At 50.1% G+C, this 23,521-nt stretch overlaps 2 protein-coding genes across 5 annotated transcripts in view; one reads left to right on the top strand and one right to left on the bottom strand.

Annotated features, from left to right (window-relative positions):
* The window catches only part of RAB6A (RAB6A, member RAS oncogene family), a 64,033-nt gene extending 53,238 nt beyond the window's left edge, over positions 1 to 10,795 (top strand). For all 3 annotated transcript variants that reach the window (XM_010576645.1, XM_010576644.1, XM_010576643.1), the window contains 2 exons: positions 5,553 to 5,619; positions 8,741 to 10,795. In XM_010576645.1, coding sequence (XP_010574947.1) covers positions 5,553 to 5,619; positions 8,741 to 8,805 — 132 coding nt within the window. In that variant the 3' untranslated portion in view covers positions 8,806 to 10,795. The remainder of the gene's footprint in view (positions 1 to 5,552; positions 5,620 to 8,740) is intronic.
* A 6,426-nt stretch (positions 10,796 to 17,221) lies between these two features.
* The window catches only part of PLEKHB1 (pleckstrin homology domain containing, family B (evectins) member 1), a 10,178-nt gene continuing 3,878 nt past the window's right edge, over positions 17,222 to 23,521 (bottom strand). Inside the window, exons 4-9 of one of the 2 annotated variants that reach the window (XM_010576642.1) lie at positions 22,439 to 22,501; positions 21,807 to 21,959; positions 20,764 to 20,866; positions 19,780 to 19,819; positions 18,991 to 19,096; positions 17,222 to 18,511 (exon numbers count right to left, since the gene is read on the bottom strand). In XM_010576642.1, the coding sequence (XP_010574944.1) occupies positions 18,375 to 18,511; positions 18,991 to 19,096; positions 19,780 to 19,819; positions 20,764 to 20,866; positions 21,807 to 21,959; positions 22,439 to 22,475 (576 nt within the window). In that variant the 5' untranslated portion in view covers positions 22,476 to 22,501 and the 3' untranslated portion in view covers positions 17,222 to 18,374. The remainder of the gene's footprint in view (positions 18,512 to 18,990; positions 19,097 to 19,779; positions 19,820 to 20,763; positions 20,867 to 21,806; positions 21,960 to 22,438; positions 22,502 to 23,521) is intronic. The other variant, XM_010576641.1, reaches the window with a different exon arrangement.

Raw genomic sequence — 23,521 nt, 5'->3', positions numbered from 1 at the left:
GTGGCATGAAAGGGGACAGCTCAGAAGACGGCACCTCAGCTAATGCAGTACTGGGGGCTGAGGTGGAAGTGAGTAACCTGTGGCTTGGTTTAGAGGCTTAGGGGTGGATCATCCATGTAGCCACTGCAGAGAAAGTACAGAGGATTTGCAGCCTCTGTACATGCTGGCTGAAACTTGGACATGGCAGACTTTCATTTTATGACTTCTCTGGCATTTCTTTTCCCCAAAGACTGATCTGATGAGCTGCTGGGGCAAGCCTCATCTCTCCTCGTTGCACACTGTCAAACTAGATTGTAACATACAGCTGCTGTGTGCTGTTGGATCTGTTAGCGTAGAGCTGTCTCCAGTCACCAGGGTACTATACACTTACTGTTCTTTCTGACTTTGGGGAGTGGGTGTTAAAGGAAAAATGAGTGGATGATACTATGGAGTAAAAATGGTGATATTATTGTTCTGGGGTTAAATTGATGCAGTAGGAAGAAAAAATTGGCTTTTGGATCCTGCAAGTTTCAGCAAAGACTGATTGCCGGGGAGCCTTAGACTGAAGAGAGAAGTAGATAACTTCAGTTAATGCAGAGAATCGTAGTCTCTAATTCATTTTATTTGTCAGCCCTGAATAAGCTTTAAAAGACTTTGAGTTTCATGCTCTATCTCGGCAGTCTGTATTTCAGGGAATCTTATTGTTAGTTTGTGGATTTCATGCCCAGAATATGTCAGGGTTCATTTTGCTGTCTCGTAGAAAGAGAGAGGGGGGAGAGCCCTGAAGACCTCCTTACAGCAGTACCTGGCACACTTCACATTTGCTCTCAAAGAGCCACAGGCTGAATATAGTATTTGGCAGAAAAACTTTCTCACGGCAGTAGCTAAAGGACCATGGCCCCTTGAGTAACCCTGTTTTCACAGAGCTGGCTGCATCTAGCAGCTTGGCTCTTTCTCCTGTCTTTTGATTTTTGTCTATCTGATGGGCAAGAATTACTCTTTGAGTTGCACTGCTCTCCTTGGAGAATGAGAATTAGGGAAACATTTTTGTTTGCTTTGCGTTGGAGAACAGGTTTCTTGCTTGGCTTTTCCATCTGGACAGTGATCCTCCTGTCCTTTCCATATTGCTGCCGGAGTGTTACAGTGAAAACTGTTTCATGCCTACAGTCATTTGTGACACTGATCTGTTGGGGATTTACTGGCTGGAGTAGTAGGAAAGGCACAGTTTGGCAAATGAATTGAAACTAATGGTGAGAGATGAGGGGTTTTTTTTTTTCAGAGTTTAATCAGGAGGGAGGTTGCAGGGTTGAATGCTGAAAGAGAATTTGTGTGGCTCAGTCTTTCAGATAGCTGCGTTTAACTCCTGCCTTGGAAAAAAAGTCCTGAATGCTCACTAACACATGTTTTTTTATACACACATATGTGCACAGATATTTAGACATATATATGTGTGTGTGTATGCACTAATAATGTATGCATATATATATATGCAACTGCCTGTGGCATTTTTCAGTGGGATAAGACTGCTGGCTTGGGTCCTGCGAAGCAGTAAGGTCCCTGTGTAGAAGGCTGCTTTCTAACCATCATGAAGTTTCCCTAATTGGATTTGTTCACACATGCTGTGGCTGATAAGCAGAAGGTTAATAAGAAAGAAAGTTATTTTCTTAGTTGCCAAATTCCTTTTTTAGTCAAATAATTTAGGGGAGAAATACCGCTAAAGGCATAATTTTATTCCTGGTCTTAATGTAAAGAAAGGATTACTGTATTTTAAACACTTAGCCTTTCTGTCAGCAGCTTGGTTTAAATGCAGTAATTCCAGTTGGCTCCCATCAGCTGAGGTTTTTTTTAAGACTCCCCACCTCTCCCCTCTATAAACTGCATCCCTCACTTTCTACGTATTGAACAAGAGGGAAATAAATAGCAATGTCACAGTTTAAAGCAATTTTTTTTTGTAATGCTGTTTCCACCTAGGATCTCAAGGTGCATGACATCAGCAAAGAGCTGTATGAAGTGATGCATTTCCCCTCTTTCTATCGGAGCAAAGATGGCAAGTGAGCAACCTAATTTAGGCATGATCTGGTAGGATTGTGCCAAACTCTGTTGCATAGCCACCCTTAAAACTGATGGGAGGGATTTTTTTTCTACCCCAAACCTTCTATGTCAAGAACTGGGTCAAAATTACTCTTAAGACTGTAGTGTATGAGCAAAAAAACCCGCCAGTATACTGGAGGGGTAGGTAAGCTAGTTTGCTCCATTTTCTACATCTAGTGTATCACTTGCATATCAGCAGGAAAGTGTGTGTTGGAAGGATGAGAGGTTTAACAGATCTTCTCCTGCAGAGCTAATAGGGATAGATATAGCTATGAAGTGATGTGCCAGAGAGGAGCAGAGTTTACCATATCATCTATTTATGCATTGACAACATACTAGTACACTTCTGAAAGCATAACCGTAGGTGGTATTTGAATATTTTGCAATACAGCTGTGTGGCTGTCCAATAATCCTTTTTTCCTTTTTTTTTTTTCCCCAGAAGTCACAAAGCTGTTTATTTTCATAAAACCGAAGTTGAGATCTGTTAATCAGCCTGTGAAAGCTCACCAAATATTGAACATTTTGAGAGTAGAAGTAACTTTAGGGAGAAAGCCCAGTAAAGAACAAGAGTCAGAACCTTTTGTACCCAAATGTGATTCAGTCAGGAAGTCTGTTGAAGACTGTTAAATGCAAAGAAACCATCGAGACTGCAAAGCGCTTGTGGATTCAAATATGGTACTAAAACTTTTAAGGCTTCCAGAGGAAGATGAGATTAAATCTCCATTACTTCCTTGATCATCTCCAAGATGCAAAAGAGCTTATAATGGATAGTCTAGTGCTATACTGAGTGAAAGAAAAGCCTTCTGAAAAGTAATAAAGCTAAGGATGTTGGTAGTGCTGTCCTCTTATCTGATTGGAATGGCAAGGAAAAATAATGCTGACCATGAGGATATGATGAGAGATTGCTCTGAAAGTCTGCAGCTTCTTTCTTTTCCCCCATTTCATTCTTACAAGCCAAAGTGCTCATGTCTGACTAGTTTTAAAATGCTTGGAAAAATCATAGTCACGTTGCCTTTTCAAGCAGAATTAAGAGTGAAGAGTGGTGGTGAGATGAGGCAAGCAGATACAGTAACAAGAAGTGGTGAGCTCAATTGATAGGACTTTTTTTGTACAAGGATTACAACTAGATCAAGGTTTAGCTTCTCCCCGTGTCAAAATTATCTTAATTCTGACCAGGAAGTCTCTCTTGCCTTTATACTTTTGGGTGGTTGTGTGTTCCTGGTGTCGGTGGCTAGTACAGTTTAGCATCTAGAATTTTGACGTGATCTTTGTTTCTTTGTTGTTGGCATATGAGAACTTTTCAGTGAGGCTGGGAGGCTCAAGATAATGGCAGAGGTTAATACAAACTTTGAGGGGGATACTAAGCTTTTTTGCTTTGAAATTGTTGGCTAAAATCAGTGAGATACATCAAGGACCGGCTTCTTAGACCCTATCCTTGTCTCAGTCCAGATTTCAGCGTATGCCTATGAAGTGGTGTTGCTGTTGGTGAAAAACGGGTGAGGATGCTGGAGATGGTTTCTAGAGTGGTTATGAGGGAGATGATGGGAATGGCGAAGGAAAGCAGCTTTGCCTTTTTCTACCTGTCAGTTTTGTCCTCTCCTCACGTAGCAGTCTCTTTGTAACAGCAGTGGTAACAGCGAAGGTCAGATACCAACGAGCATATTGTGTTTGTACTCCTGTCCTGCCCTGCAAAGGTCACAGCTGCGCCTGACAAACCTGGGGACTTATTCATGATTAGCTTGGAGGGTACTTGTCAAGCTGATAAAGTTGTCTTAATGTCTTCCCATCATCATTTGGACGCTCAGGGCCAAATTTGCAAAAGCACTTGTGCCCTGATCTGCAAAGCTGTTTCAGGTACCAACATTCATAATATAAACAGACTGACAGTGGCTTGGCTCAGTTTTCTGTAGAAAGTGGGTCACTGGGAATAAGTGGTTTAGCTTTGTGTCATTTGAGGAGAGGACTGAAATAATGTGCAGTAATGTCCATTTAACACATTAAGGCTGACGTCAGACTTGCACCAGGCATTTTGGGACTCCTGAGCTGCTGTCGGGCATGCAATGCGGTGATGTTAACACACTGATGGATGGAGATGTTGAGCGCTTGGTAACATCTAGTGTCCTGGATGCCTGATAACATGCAAGCAAGAAACATATAGAAGTAACAATGTCTGTAATGGTGTAAAAATATTAATGCAGTGTATGTCAGAAGCTTATCTGGGTGTGTGCTGAGTGCATCAGCATGGGATCAAAACTCTACTAGGGCTGTTCTTCAAAGGTAAGAAACAATTAGGTAGCCATTTGATAACCCTGATGAATAGTAAAGGTGCTGTATATCCTTCCATCCATCTGATCTGTCCTGTCCTCCTGTCCTGCTGCGCGCACACTTGCCGAGGCACATAAAAAAGAGAACACTACTGATGAAACTTGTGTGTTTCCTACCAACTGAACATGGCAGCTTCTCAGAGAAATCGCACACAGCTGAAGGATAGTCCTTAACTGTGCTGTTCCGGTGCAGGAGAAGACAGGGTATCGTGGGCTCAGGAAATTCACGTGAATTCTCGTGCATTAATAGTGGACAAATCTGTAGGGTCCTTGCCCAGAGGGCTGGGGAAAAGCCATGTGGTAGGAACCAGAAGTTTGACCCTCAGGGGCAAAGGTAGGAAATGCAGGAGAGGGAGTTGATCCTGTTCAGTCTTATCTCTCAGCCTCCTTCAAGTGGAATAAAACTACAAAGAGAGTTTGGAGCTAAGACCTTGCTAGGAGACAATGTCCAAGTGAGAGGTAGAACAACTGCTTTGGGATTGCAAGTGCTCTTGACACTTGTTCCTGCTCTGTGTTTTATACCCTGAGTATGGACAAATGATAATGATGGAGTGGGTACTGAAAGTTGAGGGTGCTCAGAAAAGGATTGGGCAAATTCCTGAAGGAAAGATTCTTTGTCTGGTTCATAGGGAGCCTGAGCCACAGATAACGTGGACCCTGGAAGAAGGTGCTTAGGGGATGTCATTACGTACATGCCCTATTCTGACGCTCTTCCATATGTGCTAGCTTGGCCAATATTGGTGACAGACTCCTGGATGTTGTGTTTGACTTTATCAGTGTGTCCATGCTCCTGTGTAGCGAATACTCTGTGCAGGTGTGAAGGTGGAGTTCTCATCTGACTTGGGGAAGTTGTTGGGGGTCTGTGGACATCTATGGCAGATGTGAAGTGGAAATGCTGGATTCCAAACGGAGCATATTTGCAGAGAAGGTGGTAGAAGGTTTGCTGCTTGTAGCCAGTAACATTTGATCTTCAATAACAACAAAAATGTGGTTTGCCTTTTCGTAAGAATAAAGGTTATGTTTGGTGTCAGGCTTTTTGGTGTAAGCAGTGTAAATAGTACCAAAGGATGTATTGAATCATTGTTTGAACTGTATCAACTGGGGTGCACTCTTTAAAGTACGATTGTTTTGATCTGTTCCCTGTGTGGTTTTTTGCAGCTTTTCCGACGCGTGGCAGCTGCCTTGCCTGGAATGGAAAGCACACAAGACAAAAGTAGAGAAGACAGTATCCTTTATGCGTCTGTGCTGCGATTCAGTGGTGGCAAAGCGCTGCCAGGCATTACCGTGGACGAGGAAAATGCAGGCCCTGAATAACAAGGATGAAGGAGGAGGGAACAATCTCTCTCCTGCAGCCCTCGGTCAGCTTATGGACATCCTAAAAAGAGGCCTGAGAGGGGGAATAGGGGCGAAGTCCTGAGGAAGAAGGCCTGGTGGGATAGAAGGCTGGGACTAGGAGTGTTAAGCGTGGAGGCCCCTACTGTAAAGCAGGGGAAGTAGGGATGCTTAGGGCTGTGAGGTAGTATAAAAGTGAGGACAGCTGAATGAAAGACAACGGGAAGGTGCAGAAGGGTGCAGTCAGATCCAGATGCTTGGTGTCTGAGGAGGTTGGATGTGAGGAGGGAGGGGGAGACTATGAAGTGGGAGAAAACAGCTGCAAAGAGCCCTGAAAAAAACTCTATGGCTCTTGCAGATTTGACCTGCAGAGTCCTAGAATAAGCTAGGGTGGAAGGGACCTCTGTAGGTCCCTTCTCCAACCCTCCTGCTCAAAGCAAGGCTAACGCCAAAATCAGGCCAGTTTCTCAGGGTCGTGTTCAGGGAAACTTCAGACATGTCCAAGGATGGACATCCCATAACCTCCCAGGGCAGCCTGTCGCAGTGCTTGACCCCAGGCAGCTCTGGGCAGGCATCTGTGTGGTGTGAGGGAGGAGAAGACTCAACTGAAGGGATCAGTCTTGGGCAAAGGAAAGGAGGTGGCATGAGGGATGGAAAAGGGATAAAGCTTTCTGCATAACAAGCAGTATGGCTAAATCTGAATCGCTTACCTGGCCAGCTGGGTGTGTTTTGGGAGGGCAGTTAAGCCCATGAAGGTGCTTTTGTGGGTGGCTTGTGACGGAACTGTAGGAGTGATTGTGGTTGTTCAGCATAGTTCTGAAGGTGAGAGAAGTTCTGTGGTAACTGAGCCACTTACAGTCTCTGCTCCAGCTGAATACCTATTTCTGCTCCCTTGGATTAGAGAGGACAGGTAATGCAGAAAGTGGAGAGAGAGGGCTGCTTGCCTCTGCACACAGCTCCTCCTGCAGCAAGAGTGCTGGATGGGAGGTGAATGGACAAAGAGTGGGGGAAACCACGGTGGGTGCTTCCAGGTGGGAGCAAAGAGGGGTTGCATTGCATCTTGATTGAAAGAGTTGATGAGATGCTAGAAGGGGGTAAGCTTTTTTGAGTGGAGGAACTTTTTTTCAGGGTTGTCAGTTTTATTTGCAGCAGCGATCATGTAGCCGGCAGCTGGTAAATGGAGGACAAGTGGTACTTTGGAGGAAGGATGTGGCAGGAACTGTCAGAGGGGGACAAGCTTGGTGCTCAGACTACATCTCCTGTAGAGTATCTTACTGCGGAGGGGAAAGGAGGATTTGGGAAGCTGTGGGTTGCAACTGCTAAGGCACAAGCTTTGTGCGATATAGACTTGATTGATCAAAAATACTTTGTTATGCAGGTCACCAAAAGGTTAATGAGCAACCATCTTTATTAATGAGGATGGTAGTAGCATGCACAGGCACTGGCTGATGGGCCTGCAGTTTCCCTATCAGGGAGTTTGATCACTGGTCTCTAAATGGGAGTGCAATAAGGGCACTTTGAATTTGACTTCCTGCAGGCTGCAGATAGCAGAAATTGAATACAATTGTCTCCCAGACAGCTTTACTAGGATTAATAGTGGGGGGTTTTCCATAGGCTTTTTTTGCAGAACGTTGAGGGTTCAAGGATCTTGAACTGCTTGTGTTTGGTGATGAAGCTGGCAAGGCTCATTTTGAGCATCTCTGACTCTTATAAATGTGTGTCGAGGTTTAGGTCAGCGAAACAAACAGACCAAATATTTCAGACGGATTACTGGTCTTTTGTTTCCCTTTTTGTGTTTATTTTCTCCCAACCTCTGTAAGAAGCAACTTCAACCCCCTAAAGAAATAAGTTGGAAGTACCAGCTGTGTGACCTGTTTGCCTCTGTGTTAACTGATAAGGGAAACGCTTGAGACTTTTGCTGAACTGCCTTGAGTCGGGTTTGGGGATTAGTGTTCAAAGCTCCTCCTGTGAAAGGCTGCGTAAGCGTTGTAACTGTAGGGCATCAGTCGGGAATTGGAGCGCCACAAAGGGAGTAGCTTATCACAGGCTGGTTCAGAGCAGCAAGCTCTCCAGCGACCTTATGTTCTTCTTGGATATTAGCTGTCGTTGCAAGGGGTGAGTTCAGGGAGGCAGTAGGGGTTTTGTTGGCTGGCAGCGGGGTGAGCAGAGCAGTTTAACTAGAGGAAGGATTGATGGGAGAGTTCAGGATGGCATGTACGGAGGAGCATCGCATCTGCGAGCTGTGGGTGGTGTAAGTACTCGGGGGTTAGTGATGGGCACAGCGTGAGAAGGAATGGCCTCGCTAGAATATGCTGCTGGGGGATTCTCTTAGCAGAGCACACGCTGCCATCTGTATTCAAACCCAAACAGCCTCTCCTGCCTGTCCAAAGCTGCGTGCGGACAGGGGAGCGAGAGGGAAATACTTGCCAGTTGGCAGTGAAGTATAGAGGAGCAGGAGTTTGAGAAGGAAGCGAGCTTTCCTTCCCTGGTTTCCTCCAGACTCCTGCTATCTCCAGGGCTTCGTTGTTCTTTGAGCCAGCAGATAGAGCCCCTCCTGGGTGCCCACCAGCTGCAGGTGCTGCTCTCAGTGCTGGAAGGCTGAATCCAGCATTGATTTGAAACTGGGAGTTTCCAAGCTGTTACTGGTTCCCTCTGGAAATGATGATTAGACCCACCTTTCAGCGTATACATCTTTAATTACTGTAGCAGTCACTTTAGAATGAGAAGAGATAGCTGGGGAGGAGCAGACTCTGGTTAAAGACAGACGTTTGGGGTCTGACATTATTTCTGCTATGTACTTAAGAACGTGCTAATGCCAGGGCAAGCGGGGCTGCTGAGAAACCTGTATCTTGACTTTGTTTTGAAGCTGGTCTTTTCAAGAGCTTTTTGAAAATACTTTTCAAGTATTTCAGTGGGCAATACTGAACTGAAAATGCCAGTCAAAATCCTGCCCCACCAGTGCTTGGTAGGGAAACAGACTTGGATATTTCTTTGCCTTAACTTCTTTCTTCCAGTGATTGACATAAAACTGGAAAAGCCTCAAGAGCAGCCTGTCAGTGAAGGAGGCTGTTCCTGCTAATACCATGTGGCTTCTACCTTTCTCCAGAACATCACTGCTTTCCCTCCCTTTACTCTTCATTGACTGCAGTGTGAATATTGGCTTGAACCTTCCCCTTTCAGTAATAACGTATTGCAGTTCATCATCGCTGGCTGTCTCGTGGAGATGATCTATTAGCTTCACAAGCACACACACACACACACACACACACACAAAGAAAATGTCAGTGTCTTCATTATTTATAAGAAAAAAAAAGCCAAAATATTCCAGCATATTCTAGTTATAACTTTAAAAAAAATAGGTACAATTTCTTAATATTTGTTCCTTTTTTAATATGTTATGATATTGCACTTTGAAATGATGGAAACTGAGTAAGTTTTGAATTGGACTTAGACGAGATGTATGTGCAGAAGAATGCTCGCAAATCTTACCCATTTGATTTCTCTAACAAACTGGAAATGACTAGACGGCAGTCAGAAATGCAAGCGGAGGTGGTATATGCTGAGGGTTAAATGCTTATCCTTACAATAATAAAAAAATTAAAACCAAGCTCTTAATCTTTTGAGCAGAGATAGTCTGACTGGTTTTCAAACCCCCAAATGTTTTTGGAAACCAACCTTAGCGGGGGTTTCGACACCACAAAAGGCTACTGGATTTTTTAGTTCTTGCAGAGGCAATGTGAACACATTTCCAAGAAAGAATACTGAGAAATACAAAGTGTCTTTCTGAACTGGATGAATGGCTTCTGGAGGATTTGGGGGGGAAGGAGAGGGTGGATGTGCATTAGCAAAACACTTGCAGGAAACAGGGAAATATGTTTCGAGTGCAAGATGAGTTTTAAGAGCAATTTTTTTTTTTCTTTTATGTAGAACACCAATGAAATAAATTGTTACTGCCTGAGAGATGGGAACATAATGTTTTCAGCTGTTTGGAGGAGAAAGCGGTTTGCTTCTTTTTTTAGGGGAAATATTAAGTGAATTCAGGACTGGCACTAAAACCTGCTGAAGCGGATTGAAACCTTTTAAATTTGGCAGAAAGAGGAAAGAGCAGCTGGATTACCCAGTGGAGATGCTGTGCTCACAGGCCAGTTCACGGCTGGGAGAGAGGGGGTAATGGAAAGGGGGAGTCGCTCCCGCTTTTCCATAGCGTGGTCGTAGGTTGACTGGGGAAGAGGGTGTTTACTTTGATCATACAGAAATCTAGTTGAGAGATCTTAGATGGAAAGGAAGGGAGTTTAATAGGATGGAAACCAACTTACGATTATGCAGATTTATGCCTTTATTTTTTAGCTTTTTTTTTTTTATGTTCAGTCTTCCAAGTTGGTTTAGTTCGGTTCACTAGAGCTGTATAGTTTGGTTAAATAAGTAGTAATTTAGTTTTCTATTTAACTAGGCTTACAATTAATCATTTTTCTTTGATATTTATTTCTTTGCTTAATTTTTTACTATTTTCAGTAATTATGTTTTGTTTTGCTGAGGAATCTGTTTAGAGCTTTGCTGATGTTGCGAGATGTAGCTACCCGAGAAACACGGAATCGAACACACTAGAAGTGCACCCTTTTAATCTTTACTAGTCATTGTGAAGTTGCTGTGTAAGTTAATAAACACAATTGTAAATACATTGTTTGCTGGGCGAATATGGCTGAGTTACAGTGCAGGAAGGAATTCTTGAGTCTGTGTTGCGATTGCTACTTAAATGAACAATTGCAAGCAAATATTCAGGCTCCTCCTTTGTTCTCTTCTGCCCCTCTACCATCTAAGATAACCAACCGGGGAAGAGAAAGGGAATCGTCCTCACCACCACTTTCACCAGGAAATGGGCATAAAAGATTTGGAATTCTTCATTCCTGAAATGAATGCTAGACTCGTGCCCTGCCCTGGGTTTATAGCAACTCTGCACAACAATAACTTAAAGGCAGAATGAGATGTAAAGTGCTTTTATAATGCAATATTAAAGGCGAGTTTTTTTGACGTGGCATGTCTTGAAATAAACATCAATGATATGTGACAAAGGATCATTCTTTATTTAAAAGAAACTCTTGGGGGGAAGGAAACCTGGCTGCTTTTCCTGTATTGTACTGTTCTTAACTGTGCAAAAATGGTTCATCTTGCTGCTTTTTCGTTTTGGGTTTCTTTTGGTTTTTGGTTTGGTTTTTTTTTTTACCCCTTTGGTTCTTCATGCAACTTACGTTGGCCATCATTTGCTGTTTTCCACAAGCACATACTTTTTTGCCTCTGATATAACCAAACCCCTACGTTTCCCATAGTTAGAAGCTTTAAGCACTGGATTTGCAAGGAGCTGGCTTAGCATGTACGGGTTATGGTGGACGAGCAGCTCGGCTGCTTTTAATGGAAGCTGCTTGTGGAGAGAGGCTGCATGTCTGGGATCAGGTTTGTTCAATGGGCCCGTTATAACTTGCTCTAAAAAAAGGTCTAGAAAGGAGCGTGCCCACAAGCTCCATGTTCAACACAGCCCTGTGGTTGCAGGAACAAGGACGAGTCGTCAGTTGTTTGGCATTTAACCCCCAGGAGGGCCCTGAGGTCTGCTCAGGACAGCCAGGTATGTTTTAACGTATGTCCTTGCTGATAGTCAGTGCTTAACGTGACTACAGGACTCAATCCTGTCCTAATCCTGGTTTTCCAGAGAAAAGACACTTCCAAAGTGAGCACAGGAGCAACACAGTCTTAATTTTTTTTGCACCATAATTCCTCGCTCCATCCGTCTATCAGGTTTTAGGTTTTAATTTTCTTTTGCTCCATCGACATGGCCAGTAGAACCATGGGAACAGACTTTTTTAATGATGATTTTGTAAACAGTGAAGGTTTCTGCTCTGTTTCTTTTCTCCTCCCCACTCTGGCTTGATTGTTGTACAGTACATTATGCAGCTATTCCATTACTCACTTTTTGTCTTGATACAAGTAGTTGAAGAAATTGTATAAGGGGAAAAAGGTTCCTTTTCTTCATGTTGGAATGTCACTGGTACCTCAGCTCTGTTTGATAATATGAAACAACAACAACAACAAAAATCCTTAGCGCTTGAACTAAATAAATACCTGTCTCATTGGAAAGCTCTGGGTCTCTTCTCTAAGTATGTCCATCAGAACGCAGGTTCGGACGCAGGGGGTGCAGGGCCTCAGGCTCATGCTTTTGGGGTTTGAAGCATGCAGGAGGCTTTTTTAAGGGCAAGAGTAAGTTTGGGGGGGGGGTGTTTTGGGTTTGGTTTTTTTTTTTTTTGTGGGAGGAAAGATGGTGGAGTTGTGTGCTTACTGTCACTCCGGTTCTATACGGTGTCTCTGCGATTGTTTCCAGTGATCGACGAGTGATATCGAGGACGGGTACAGAGAGCATGTCCTCTGCCTGCTGCAAGTGTGCCTGTCTGGTCCCTTCTCGCTCTCGAAATCCAGCCGTTTCCTCCCTTCCCTTTCACAAAGGTGATTCGGGCGCGTTGTGCGGCTGCACTGCTGCCTGCTTCGGCTTCCCTGGGTGCCTGCTCTGCGATAGCCGGTGAGCGCGGGTGGACCAACCCCACCTTGAGGAGGATCCTCCTTAAGCCTCCATCTTGCTGGAGATTGCAGACGAGGGCTGCGGGGACGGGTAGGTGAGTACCAGTAATAGATGCTCTTTGACAGAGTTATCCGTGTCTAGTATGCTAGGGAAATTAACTGGGGTTTTTTTTGGTCTGGTAACACCAGCAGCCTAACCTCTGTCACTTGTTCAAGCTCTCCTATATTAAAAGGACTGTCAGTAAATTGGTCGTGAAATTTGGCAAGCAAGAAACTTGAACATAGTCTTGTAGCTGTGGAGATGTGCTGGAATTAGTGATATGGGAACAGCCGTATGGTGAGGCTGTATGGGGACAGGTCACTGGAAAAGGATTTTGTCACTGCGGGGAGCTTCTGTTCCTTGTACCTGGCACCCAGGTTCTGCCCTGGGTGGGAGCAGCTGAAAACACCACGTTCACCTCTCAACAGTGGGTTTGGAAGGAGTTGAACTTCAGTGGGTGTTGTCTCCCGGGTAGCACTGAAGCGTGATGGTCTCAATCCCTCACTGCTCCCCGTTTCTGCTGAATTACCTTCATGCTGCTGCTGTATGTAGCCTTGGGGCTGTCACCTCAAATACCAGTACCTCAATTTCCCATCTATAAAAGGGAGCTGGATTAAACTACAGAGAAGGGGCTGTCTCTGAGCAAGGCATGGTCCGGGGGCACACATCAGCTAGGGCGCAGGATGCTGGTCCTGGCCGTTAGCTCGCGGCTGCAGCAGGTCAAGCTCTCTGCTTCCAACCTTGTTGGTTTTTATTGGCTATGAAGTCAGGTAGGGAGTGTCTGGCTCGGATTAGAGAGTGCCTCATGCTGGCGTTTGCTGATGGCTTCTTTGTCTGCTCCGCTGGAAGGGTCAGCGCTGATTTTGCCAAGCTGGAAGAGCCGCGGCATTCTCCTAGCAGCATCTGCAGAGCTGCCGCAGCAGCCGACGCCATCCCCTCGCCACACAGTGTCGGGTTTGCTTCCAGCGCCCAAATCCTCAGCAAACTAGACAGTGAGAGGGCTCTACCTGATGCAGCAGCACCTTTTTCCATGCTGGGCATGTACCAGCTCCGAAAGGAAGATAAATGGAGGGTGGGCAGGCTGCTTCTTTACCTGCGACGTGGCTGCGGCAGAGGCCGCCAATGCTCCCGCAGTCAGGAGAGCAGCTGCAAACACCCGGACCTCAAAACAGCCTCTCCCGTCTGCACTGCCATAGCGCTCGGTGCTCAGCCTCCTCCTCTGCTGCTCTGTCATTGCCTGAGCTGGGGTTTCCAGACTTGCTGGGCTTGGTTTTTCATCGATTTGCGAAAGGACCTTTTTTTCTTTTTTTTTTCTTTTTTTTTTATTTTAACCCTGTCTTTAACAACCTTTCCTTCTCCACCTGGTCGGACCGCGTGCCAAAGTCGAACATGGCTTTTTAAAAGGTATTTGGGATCCTCTTGTAGCGCCTGAACGTAACCGACTGCCCAGACGGATGCCGTAAACGCCTGGCTGAGGCGTGCCGGCAGTTAAACGCCAGCTGAATTGCAATGACATGAGCAGCTCTGCCGTTCCCTGGAGGATGAGGAGTAGGGCAGGGCTGAAGGCAGCTCGGGGTGGAGGCAGCCAGGTGATGCTCCTGCTGCCCCGCGGTTCTGCCCTGCTGGGTTCGGAGGGAGGAGGCTCTCCACAAGCGCTGTTTCCGAATCGAATCTTCCAGGCTTGCCACCTGTTTCTGAGGTTTTGGGTATAAATTAAAGCCATTTTGAGTGCTTGCTGTCGGCCACCCAGAGAGCGCGTGTGGAACGAGGGTTGTGTTAAAAGCCTTGATTAAAGTTGCCGCTAATGAAAGCACTGAAATCACTCTGTATCCCCCCTGCGCAGCCAATGGGTCCATCCGCGGTGCTGCGTGACCTCGGATACGGGGTGTTTGAGGGAGAAAATGGGGTTTATCGATGCTTGCAGGGCTGGTGGTGGAGTTGGCACTGACCTTTCCCGCTTTTATCCAAGCTGGGGAAGAGGGTGGAAATTTGAGGCTTGATCCTGACATTTGCTGAGGCGTAGTGGCCTGCAATGCAGCTGCTTTATTTCCAGATAAGTGGTTTTTGATCGCAGCGAGGGTCAAGCAGCTTCCAGCTGATTCCTTTGTTGTGACACTCAGGGACGAATCTATAAGGCAGTTTGTGGGCATACTTGGATGTTAACATCTTGAGCCTGGTCCCACCGCGTTAATCCTCATTTCGGAGGGTTTTTTGAGTTGTTCTGGGCTTTCGCCGGCGTTTGGGGCTTCGGCAGCCCTTACTGCTGGGAGAGAGGGGTCAGATGAGTCTGTATTTGAGTGCGAATGGAGTGGGTCAACCCTAATTTCTGGTTTTCGGCACTTCTTGTCCCGCTGGTCCTGTGCGGCGTCAGTCCTAGTTGGCACCGAAGGCCCCCAGGAAGCCCCTCTCCTGTGGGCCAACACCTGAGCGGAGCGGAAACCAAGCCAGGTGGTTTGTGGATGATGGCTTCTATTGTTTATGCTTCCAAATTTCTTTATAACCTATTTAATTGCTCCCTCATTTAGCTTCCTAGCGAGGGGTCTGGCTGCCATCAGCTGCTCCCACCGACAGCGCGAAGACCCCAGGAATCGCTGCTGGAGGCACGTGCTGGTCCATTGCTGCCCTTCCCGGTGGCCTTGCCTGGATCACTTGGTGTCTGTGGGTCTTCAGGAGATGGGCACAGCCCCATACGGTAGGAGAGAAGCGGGATCATCCCTGGGATGTTCAGGTACCACAGGGATGGGGAGCTTGGGGGTCTGTCTGAGCTGGGGAAAAGGAGCTTTTGCAGGTCAGCAGCTGGACGTGGCGTGGAAAGGAGTGCTGATTTCCAGGTCGTGCTGCTCTCGGCGAAGCGTTTCCAGATGTTTCCATCTCCAGGCATGTCTCACCCTTGGGTTAAGCACCTTGTGCGGTAACTGCCTGCTAGCCGCTCCTGGCCTGGCGCTGGAGATGGGCTTGCTCAGGAAAAGCTCCCTCTTTTCCCAGATCTGCCAACGCCCAGGATTGCTGAAGTCCCTGAGAAAAAAGGGTTTAGGGGACATCCCCCTGCTTGGTGTGTCCCTACAACTGCCTCTTCCCTGCCTAGCCCAAATGGTCTTGCTCCCGCAGGTTGTGCTGATGCTTTATTCCCACCGGAGCTGGGCTCAACCCTGGGGGGGGGCTCCGCATCCCAGGCTGCTTCGTTAACAGCCAGACGCGCTGCTCTGCTTCCTGGCAGATGGGACGGCACCGGGGAGTCTCCATCGGCACTAATTGGCAGCGGCACCAGCTGGGGTTTTGCGCAGCCCCGGAGCCAAACCAGACTTGACCCTTGTACCCCTGTACCTTGGGACCTGGTGGTGGGGACAGGAGATGGACGCCCTCCCTGGCTGGACTCCGCTCGCCGTGGGGATGCCCCATCCCTCTGCCCTGCAGCGGGTCCTGCTCCCTGGCTCGTTTCCAGCCACGCGGAGGAAAGGGCTGTGGCTCCCAAAGCCCTGCCTTTGGGACCAGGGTGGGGGGGGGTCACCCTACAAAGGGTCTTCTGGTCCTGCAGGGACAAGTTTAGGTAGAAGTGATGATGGAAAATAGGTCGGAAAACGGGACAGCAGCCTCCTCTGTTAGACGGGGCCAAGTGCGGATTCAGGAGGGAGCAGATCTAAGCAGTGTTCGGCCTCCACGCAGCTCGTTTCCCATCTGATGTGCATCCTAAAAGCAGTCGTGGGTTTGTTGTTTCATTTCTGTGTCATGTCCCCACTACCCCTTTCCCGTTGCAGGTTGCAGCAGAAATAACTGCGGGGGTCTGGGGATCGGCGGCAGAAGAGAGCACGCGCGATGCCGTGGGGAGGTGTAGAGGTGAGTGTGCCGTACGGGGGACCTGGGCTGGGAAATAGAAGGCAGAAGGGATGAGGGCGCAGAGGGGTGGATGGGGCTGGATCCTTCTCCTCTCCACCCCTTGAAAGCTGGGGTTTGCGTCCTGGGATTAATGCGGCGATGGAGGGGCTGTGGAAGAAAGCCTGAACCCCTGGCTTAGAAAATGCTGAATTTTTTCTAAAAGCAGGGGGCAGGCAAACCTCAGCTTCTCTCTGCTTTGCAAATTAAATAGACCCAGGGATGCTTTTGAGCCATCTCGAGGCTTAAAACGGGGCTGGCAGGGCCCTTTGCTGCACTCGTCCCTTCCCGAATGGAGATGGCTCATCCCGCAGGGTCTGAACTTGAGATGCAAGGGAAGGAGCCGCTGTGGCGGCACATCATCGTGGTTCTCTAGCACTGCGATGGAGCCGCGGTGAGCGGGATTTCTGGGACAGCTTTTTCCCTTCTGTGTCTCTTCGGGGTCGTCGTGCCGCGTTCAGAGGCTGCGAGCGGGGACCCCGAGAGCCTGCGGTGCTGGGGACCCCGTGTGGGTGCTGCGAGGTCTGCTCAAACCCCGTTTTTGCAAGGAGCAGAGGATGGTTTTGAGCTTTCCAGTAGCCCGTCCCTCCCCTCGGAGCTCCCAGTTGAAAAAGGGGGAGGAAAAGGGGCGCAGGAGGAGATGCAGGAGCTGGTGACATCCACACGCAGCTGTCAAGGGGGACCCAAACCTTCCCACCCCCTGGAGATCGGTGAGGATGAGCAGCCCCCTCCTCATCCTCACTCACCAGCAGGCAGGGTCTCGGTTTTTGCTGCCTTTATTAGACTGCAGATAGTTTTTTGTTTTTTTTTTTTTTTTTTTTCTTTTCCTCTCCAAAAATCGATGCAGTTAATGGGAGCGGGTTTGCAGCAGCAGCAACGCAAGGGAGGCTGGGGGAGGATGAGGACAATGTTTTGGGATATCCCGATCCCCTGTCAGGAGCAGGGACAAACTGATCCAGGGCTTTAACAGCAAGAGTGGGCTGGGGTGCTGGTTGTTACTTTTTTTTTTTTATCTAGCTGTGGCTTTTGTTTTTAATTCTTGATTTTGTTTTAATATTGATGGTGTCTCCAGGATTAAATCGTGCCTCTAAGGGAGATGCGTGGCAGCTGCGCCTCTCCCCCTTCCCTCGACGTCTGCCTGGTGCTGCCCAACGCAGTGCCAAAATGAGAAGTGCCGCTTGTCCCCTGGCCTCAGGGCCACCCAAAGGGACCATGTCCCCGCCTCAATCCCGAACCGCTGCTTCGAAGATCCTGGCTTGGCTGCCAGAAAGGGTCCCTGGTCCCCAGGGAGAGCTGCCCTCATCCCCAAGCGATTTCTCCCCCTCCCAAAAATCAGGGTGAAACTCAACGATATTGTGCATCCCTCCCGCAGTGACTGCCGCTTGGCTGGGGAAGTTGTGATGTTCCCAGGGCTCTTCCCAGCCCAATTCCCAGAGATTTAACCCCAGTTCCCAGGGGTTTAGCCCCAAATCCCAGGGAGTTTTGCACCATTTCTCCAGCTTGGCCAGGCTCAGGGGACCGGTGTGAGGCTGGAATGGGGTGGAAACCCTGCAAAGGTTTTCATCCCCCTTAATCTTTAACCTGTCTCTTGAGCACCCCTGGGGTTGCCTCTCGTGTCAGCACCTGATCCCACTCCGGTGCTGGAACCTCCCGCCAAAAAAAGCTCTTAAAAAGCAGCTGTGCTGTCGGCTTCACCTCGCCAAGCCAGGGCTGCAAAAAAATTCAGCCACCTTCCCCCAAATAAATCCCCCTTGCTCCAAAAACCAGGTATTTCTACAGCCATCTCCCTACAGAGATTTGGGGGGGGGAAATTGAGCCAGGTTTTGGGGTTGGGGCGCTGCGCCCTCCCCTCTGCCGATGGCCCTGGCAGCTCCCCAGGCCCTCTGCAGATGGGAATCGGGCGCTGTGGGGTTTTGGGGTAGGTTTTTGGGGGGTCTCTGAAGCACGTAGGGGTTATTTAATGCAAAAGCCAGGGCTGGGAGGAGGATATGGGATGGGTTTGGGGCTGTATCTCTGTCCCCAGGGTGCAGGGGGCCGAGCAGGCTGTTTTTGGGAGGCCGAGGGTGGCTCGCGGCGGGTACCAAGCCAAGGGTGAGTTAAACCAGGCTGGGGAGGCAAAGGGGGCTGTGGCCCAGCTGGAGGGGGGCCAAATCCTGCGGGAGGAGAGTGCGGGGCTGCTAAAACCAGCATGGCATCCACATGAAGGAGCCGAGGGCAGCGCCGGTGGCAGCCCCCGCCAGCAGCCCCAAGGCCATCTGGTCCCCGGAGACCCGGTAGGGATCCTCGCGCACGATGACGTGGGTCACCCCGGGAGCTGCAAGGCAAAAATTGGGGGTGAGCTGGGGGTGGCGGGGGGGGACACTGTCATCCTGGCACCCCCCCTGATGCCGATGGAGGGGCACCGCTTCCCCCAAGGGGTGCCACTGGAGTGGGATGGAGGGGAGGACCCCTATTTTTGGCTGTCACCCGTGTAGCCATGGCTCCTTCCAGCATTCCCTCCCCACCTTGATGCACCGTGGCAAACAGCCCCCCACCTTGAATGTGCCGCAGTGCGCCGAGTTTGCCGGGTCTCAGCCCATCGGCTCCTGAAGCCAGGCATCGAGCTACAAACTGCAAAGCCATCGCTCGGGGGATCGGTGTGCTGAGGGGGGAGCTGTGACCCACTCCCCCCCCCAGCCAAATTAAGCATCCCCCGGTTGGTAATAAGGCAAAGCATCAAACAAACATTGGGGAGGGATGAGGTGAATCAGGATGTGGCCACCGCCCCTGATGCCACCGGATGGGGCCACCCACCTCCGTACTGGTGGCCGTAGTGGCCGGAGCTGATGTAGGCGGTCTGGTGGGAGTCGAGGGGCACCGTCTGGTAGTAGTCGTCGTCGTAGGGGTCATAGACATGCACCTGGGAGCAGCGGGAGCATGGCGTGAGGCTGGTGCCCAGACCGGGCTGCGCAGGGTATGGTGGAGCCGCAACCCAGCCAGTGTGGCCATGCCGATGCCGTGCCTCAGTTTCCCCCATGTGTAACGGGGGCCTGAATCGCTTGGGTTCCCCTGCACTGCTGAAAGGGGGGCCCAGAGTGTCTGAAATGCCAGGGGCAGCCTTTGCTCAAGCACCCGAATCATCTACCTGTGCTCAGGTCCCCTGAATTGCGTCCCCTGTCACCTTGACTCTGCCCCCATTCCCCTTAACTTGGCCTCTGTCACCATAACCGTGTTCCCCATCACCTTAATCATGCCCCCGTTCCCCTTAAATTCTGCCCCCGTTCCCCTTAAATTCTGCCCCCGTTCCCCTTAACTGTGTCTCCTGTCACAGTAACTCTGCCCCCATCACACCAGACTGCTGAACAGGGTCACCCTCCGCTCTGTCATCTTCCGTCGGTGGCATCCCGAATGGACTGCTCTGTCACTAATGCTTCTCCACCTTTTTCCCCGTCTGGCTCCAGGGGCTTTACTCAATGGGCGCAGGATCTTGGGGGGCCACCCCGAGCTCAGCGTCAGCCCCGGGGTTGGTGTAACCTCTACCCAGGCCCTGCCCGAAGGCCGTGCCGGGATGGTGCACCCTTGCTTTGGGGGATGAAGCCTCACCGGGGTGGATTTAGCCTCCAGCACGGCCATCTTCCAAGCGCTGCAAACAAAAAAGAGGGACTCGGTTTTGGGGTGTGCTGGAGCGGGGGGAATTGTCCCCGTGGGGCCGCTTGGCTGGACAGCAGCTCCGCTGGACACACGTGTCCCCCTTCCTCCCTCCACCGGTGACCTGGATACGGCTGCGGGGCTGGCATTAATCTTTAATGCCCTACTAGCCAGCGCTGGGCTAATAGGTGGGGACTGGAAGGTGCCAGGAGGTACCCAACGCCACGGGGATGGGCACAGGGCTAAACACTCTCCCTGGAAACAGCCCCAGCTAAAACAAGGGCAGGCAGGAAAATGACATCTAAATTGGGGGGAAAAAGCAGGTAACGGATGAATTTCCATTCAGCTGGGGTCAAGCTCAAATGGATCAAGCTTAGTTTGGCCACGGCTGAACATCTCCCTCCATCTAAGTTCAGCTGAATGTTCCCACTTTTTTTTATTTTATAATTTTTTGGACTTTTTTATTTAAAAATGAAACTTTTATAAAAATAAAATTCTGAAGTTTTTACAGATATAAATAGAAGGGGAACACTGCTAAAAAGCATGTGTTTCCTCCTGCTGGGCATGGCCTTAAGCCAGTAAAGACTTAACTTTCACACTATTTATCGCCAAATACCGATGAAAACCCTTCCCAAGTGATCCTCAGTCAGGCCAAGAGATGATTTCTCATCTGGGAGGGAAACCCACCTCACAGGAGACCCAACTGCTTAAAAATAGCTGCTTTTGGCTCTGGATTATTCAGTGGGAAATCCAAATCTCCACCTACGCCTATCACCCTGTGAGCGAACGCAGGTGTTTGAGAAAACAGGGGCTGTGGGGGGTTTTAACCACGGGTGGGACGTGGTGGGAGCGGGACGAGGCTCGCTCCAGGCTCGGATAATTTGGATGAAAAAGCCGCCAAGGGCGTTTCGGTGCCGCTGCCGCGGGATTTCAGCTTACACGGCGTCGTCCTCGCTCTCAGCGCAGAGCGTCGTCTTGGAGCCGTCCCGCAGCACGACGGTCAGCAGGCAGTCGCGGCTCTTCCCCTCGGGCGGCTGCACATCTGGAAATGGAAGGGGCAGGATCTGGCCTCAGCGAAAGAGGTGCCCCGGAGACCCTCCCCATCTGCCCATGGACCCTCTTGGGAGAGGGTTGGGCTCCAAATTACCCCGGCATGACCAGATTCCCCCCTGCCCCACTCATGTGACATTAAAAAAACTGTTTGCAATTTGGGTTTAATTTCGGCTCTGTCTCCACTCGCAAGATGTGGTTGGGATCTCAAAGGTTAAAAGCCAAGACGAGCAAAGAGCTGACCAGCAGAAACTTCCACCCCCACGGCAGAAAGAAAATGGAAGGGCAGAAAATTGCCAGAAATCTGATCGAGGCCACGAGGCCGAGCTGTGTTTGCTTTGCATTTGCCAGATTGCAGCAAGCACCCAAATTCTGTAGAAACTCGAGATGCTCGCTGCTGGAGTTGGATCATGAGCTTGAGCAAGAAAAAAATCTTAAATCCACGAGGCTCGTGCATCTTCCCCTGTTCTCAAAGCTCGGCGGGACCCTCTGGTGAGCATAAACCTTTGGGTTTGTGCTCCCACTGTGGCATCCCGGCATTGCTGCCACTCGCAGCCCAAGAAAAAGGCGCTTTGTGCAGCAGCCGTGGGCTGCCGGGGCCGAGCCGAGCCGGTGCTTTGTTCTCCTTGTTTGTGCGAGACGGCAAGGGATGAGTCAGTGCCGTGGGATCATGTTTTGAACAAGCACAAACCAGGAGGAGAGTTTCTCCTTCCTTCCCTGTGGAAAAGCAATGGAAGAGAAGGTGCAGCATGCAACTCACAGGGAAGGGCTTGCTGCTGGCTGGGAGCTAGAAAGGGGTGTATTAGGCAGCCGGGATTATTTTTGGGGTATCCTAGACGTGCACAAGCACAAGCAGAGCATCATTTGAAAGGGTTACAGCTACGTGGAGAGCTCTGCACGGGATGGGGCTGGGGACGCGGGACTTTGCTCACCTCTGCACTCGCGGCCGGTCTTCACATCCCGGCAGCTGTATTTGATGTGGATCCGGCCGTCCATGTCACGCTGCGTCTCGTCGTGGTAGTAAACCAAGCTGCCGTCCAGGTAGAGGACGAACCAGTTTCTCTTCCAGCGGCGCAGGATGGAGCCTGATGGGATGGGGAGGAGGTGAAGGACCCCAGTGAGTGCAGTGGGATACCACGAGACCCAACACCGTCCCCCAAATTTGCAGCCAGATCCCACCACCCCTTGCAAGAGCCACTGCATCTCGCAGGACACCCGTGCCTGGCGTGAGCATCCGGGGCAGCATGACCAGGTGGCTTTAAATTAAAAAAAGCTGCCAAAAAAGCCATCAGGGCATCTCGGTGCTGTCCTGCCGCGCACACGGGACCAGATCCAACTCCGGACGTGGAGCCGTGTGTCTCTTTTCATGGCAGACAGCCCCTCTCTCCTCTTACGTAAATCCGTGAGCGGCTGAGCCGCGATTTCCTCGCTGCCGTGGATTAACCGCCCAGGTCGGGGTCCATTCTCCCTCCCTGTGCCTCCTCCCCGCATCCCATAGCCAAAACCTGTCCGGGTTTTTTTTCTGGGGGGCTCCCAACCTGGAAAGCTCAAGGGTTGCACTTACTCTGCCGCCAAAGCCAACCGCTCTTCACCAGCGCCATGGCTGCGAGAGGGTTTTCCGGACCTGCTGGCACGGGAAAAATAAGGTGATTAAAACAGCAGCTCCTGCCTCGCCTACGGCTTTTCCCCCAGCTCTCACCTCCCCGCAGCTCCGGGAGCAAAGCGGGATGGGGATTCACCCTCGTTGCCCCTTTTTTTTGTGGGGGGGATGAGCCGAGCGCACAGGTTAATCAGGGTTAGACAGATGTGGGATTTCGTCATCTGGGAAACGTTGTGAAAGCAGGGAGGAGGAACTCCAGCCACCTTTCTTTCTGCCTTTAATCTCATTGGGATTTAGGGATTATCATCCCATGGAGGTAAGTGGAGAAATCCAGGCCATGTATGAGAACAGGCAGCAACTCCCCACGGCCCCGGTAACTTTCCACGGCAAACGACAACCACACTTGTTTATTTTCCCCTGCCTAGATGGAAATTAGTCCTTAATAAGGCCATGAAGTCATCGCTCACCGAGTCCCTGAGTAGAGCCAATACCCCAGGGCCAGGCAGAAGCGGTTCCCCAGCCACAGCCCCCGCATCCACGCGCCAACCAAGAGCCCCAGCACTCTGATGACGGGGGCTCAGCACCCCAGGACGGCCTCCAGGACCGGCTGCCTGGGTCCCCTCCTGGTCTGGGGGCACACCAAGGCGCAGACCCCCACCCAGTACCTCTGTGCCTTGGTACCTGCGTTACCCAGCGCCCGAATCCCTGGGTATCCACATCCCCCTGGAATCCGCAGCCCTGGTACCCGCATCCCCCTGGCACCCACATGCCCCTGGTACCTACATGCCCCCGGCAGCCGCATCCCCCTGGCACCCACATGCCCCTGGTACCTACATGCCCCCGGCAGCCGCATCCCCCCGAAATCACAGCCCCAGGTTACCTACATCCCCTGGCACCCTCGCCCTCTTCTACTCGCATCCCCCAGGTACCCCCATCCCTCAGTACTCACATCCCCCTGGCAACCTCAACAGCCCCCCCCCGTATTTGCAGCCCCCGGTACCCACATCTCCTGGTACTCGCAGCCCCCGGCATCCTTCCCCCCTGCCA

The sequence above is a fragment of the Haliaeetus leucocephalus genome, unplaced genomic scaffold (assembly GCF_000737465.1).
Source record: "Haliaeetus leucocephalus isolate CR32 unplaced genomic scaffold, Haliaeetus_leucocephalus-4.0 Scaffold536, whole genome shotgun sequence".
Lineage (NCBI taxonomy): Eukaryota > Metazoa > Chordata > Aves > Accipitriformes > Accipitridae > Haliaeetus > Haliaeetus leucocephalus.
Note: the sequence above shows the minus strand (reverse complement) of the source record. Positions and strands in the feature narration are given on the sequence as shown.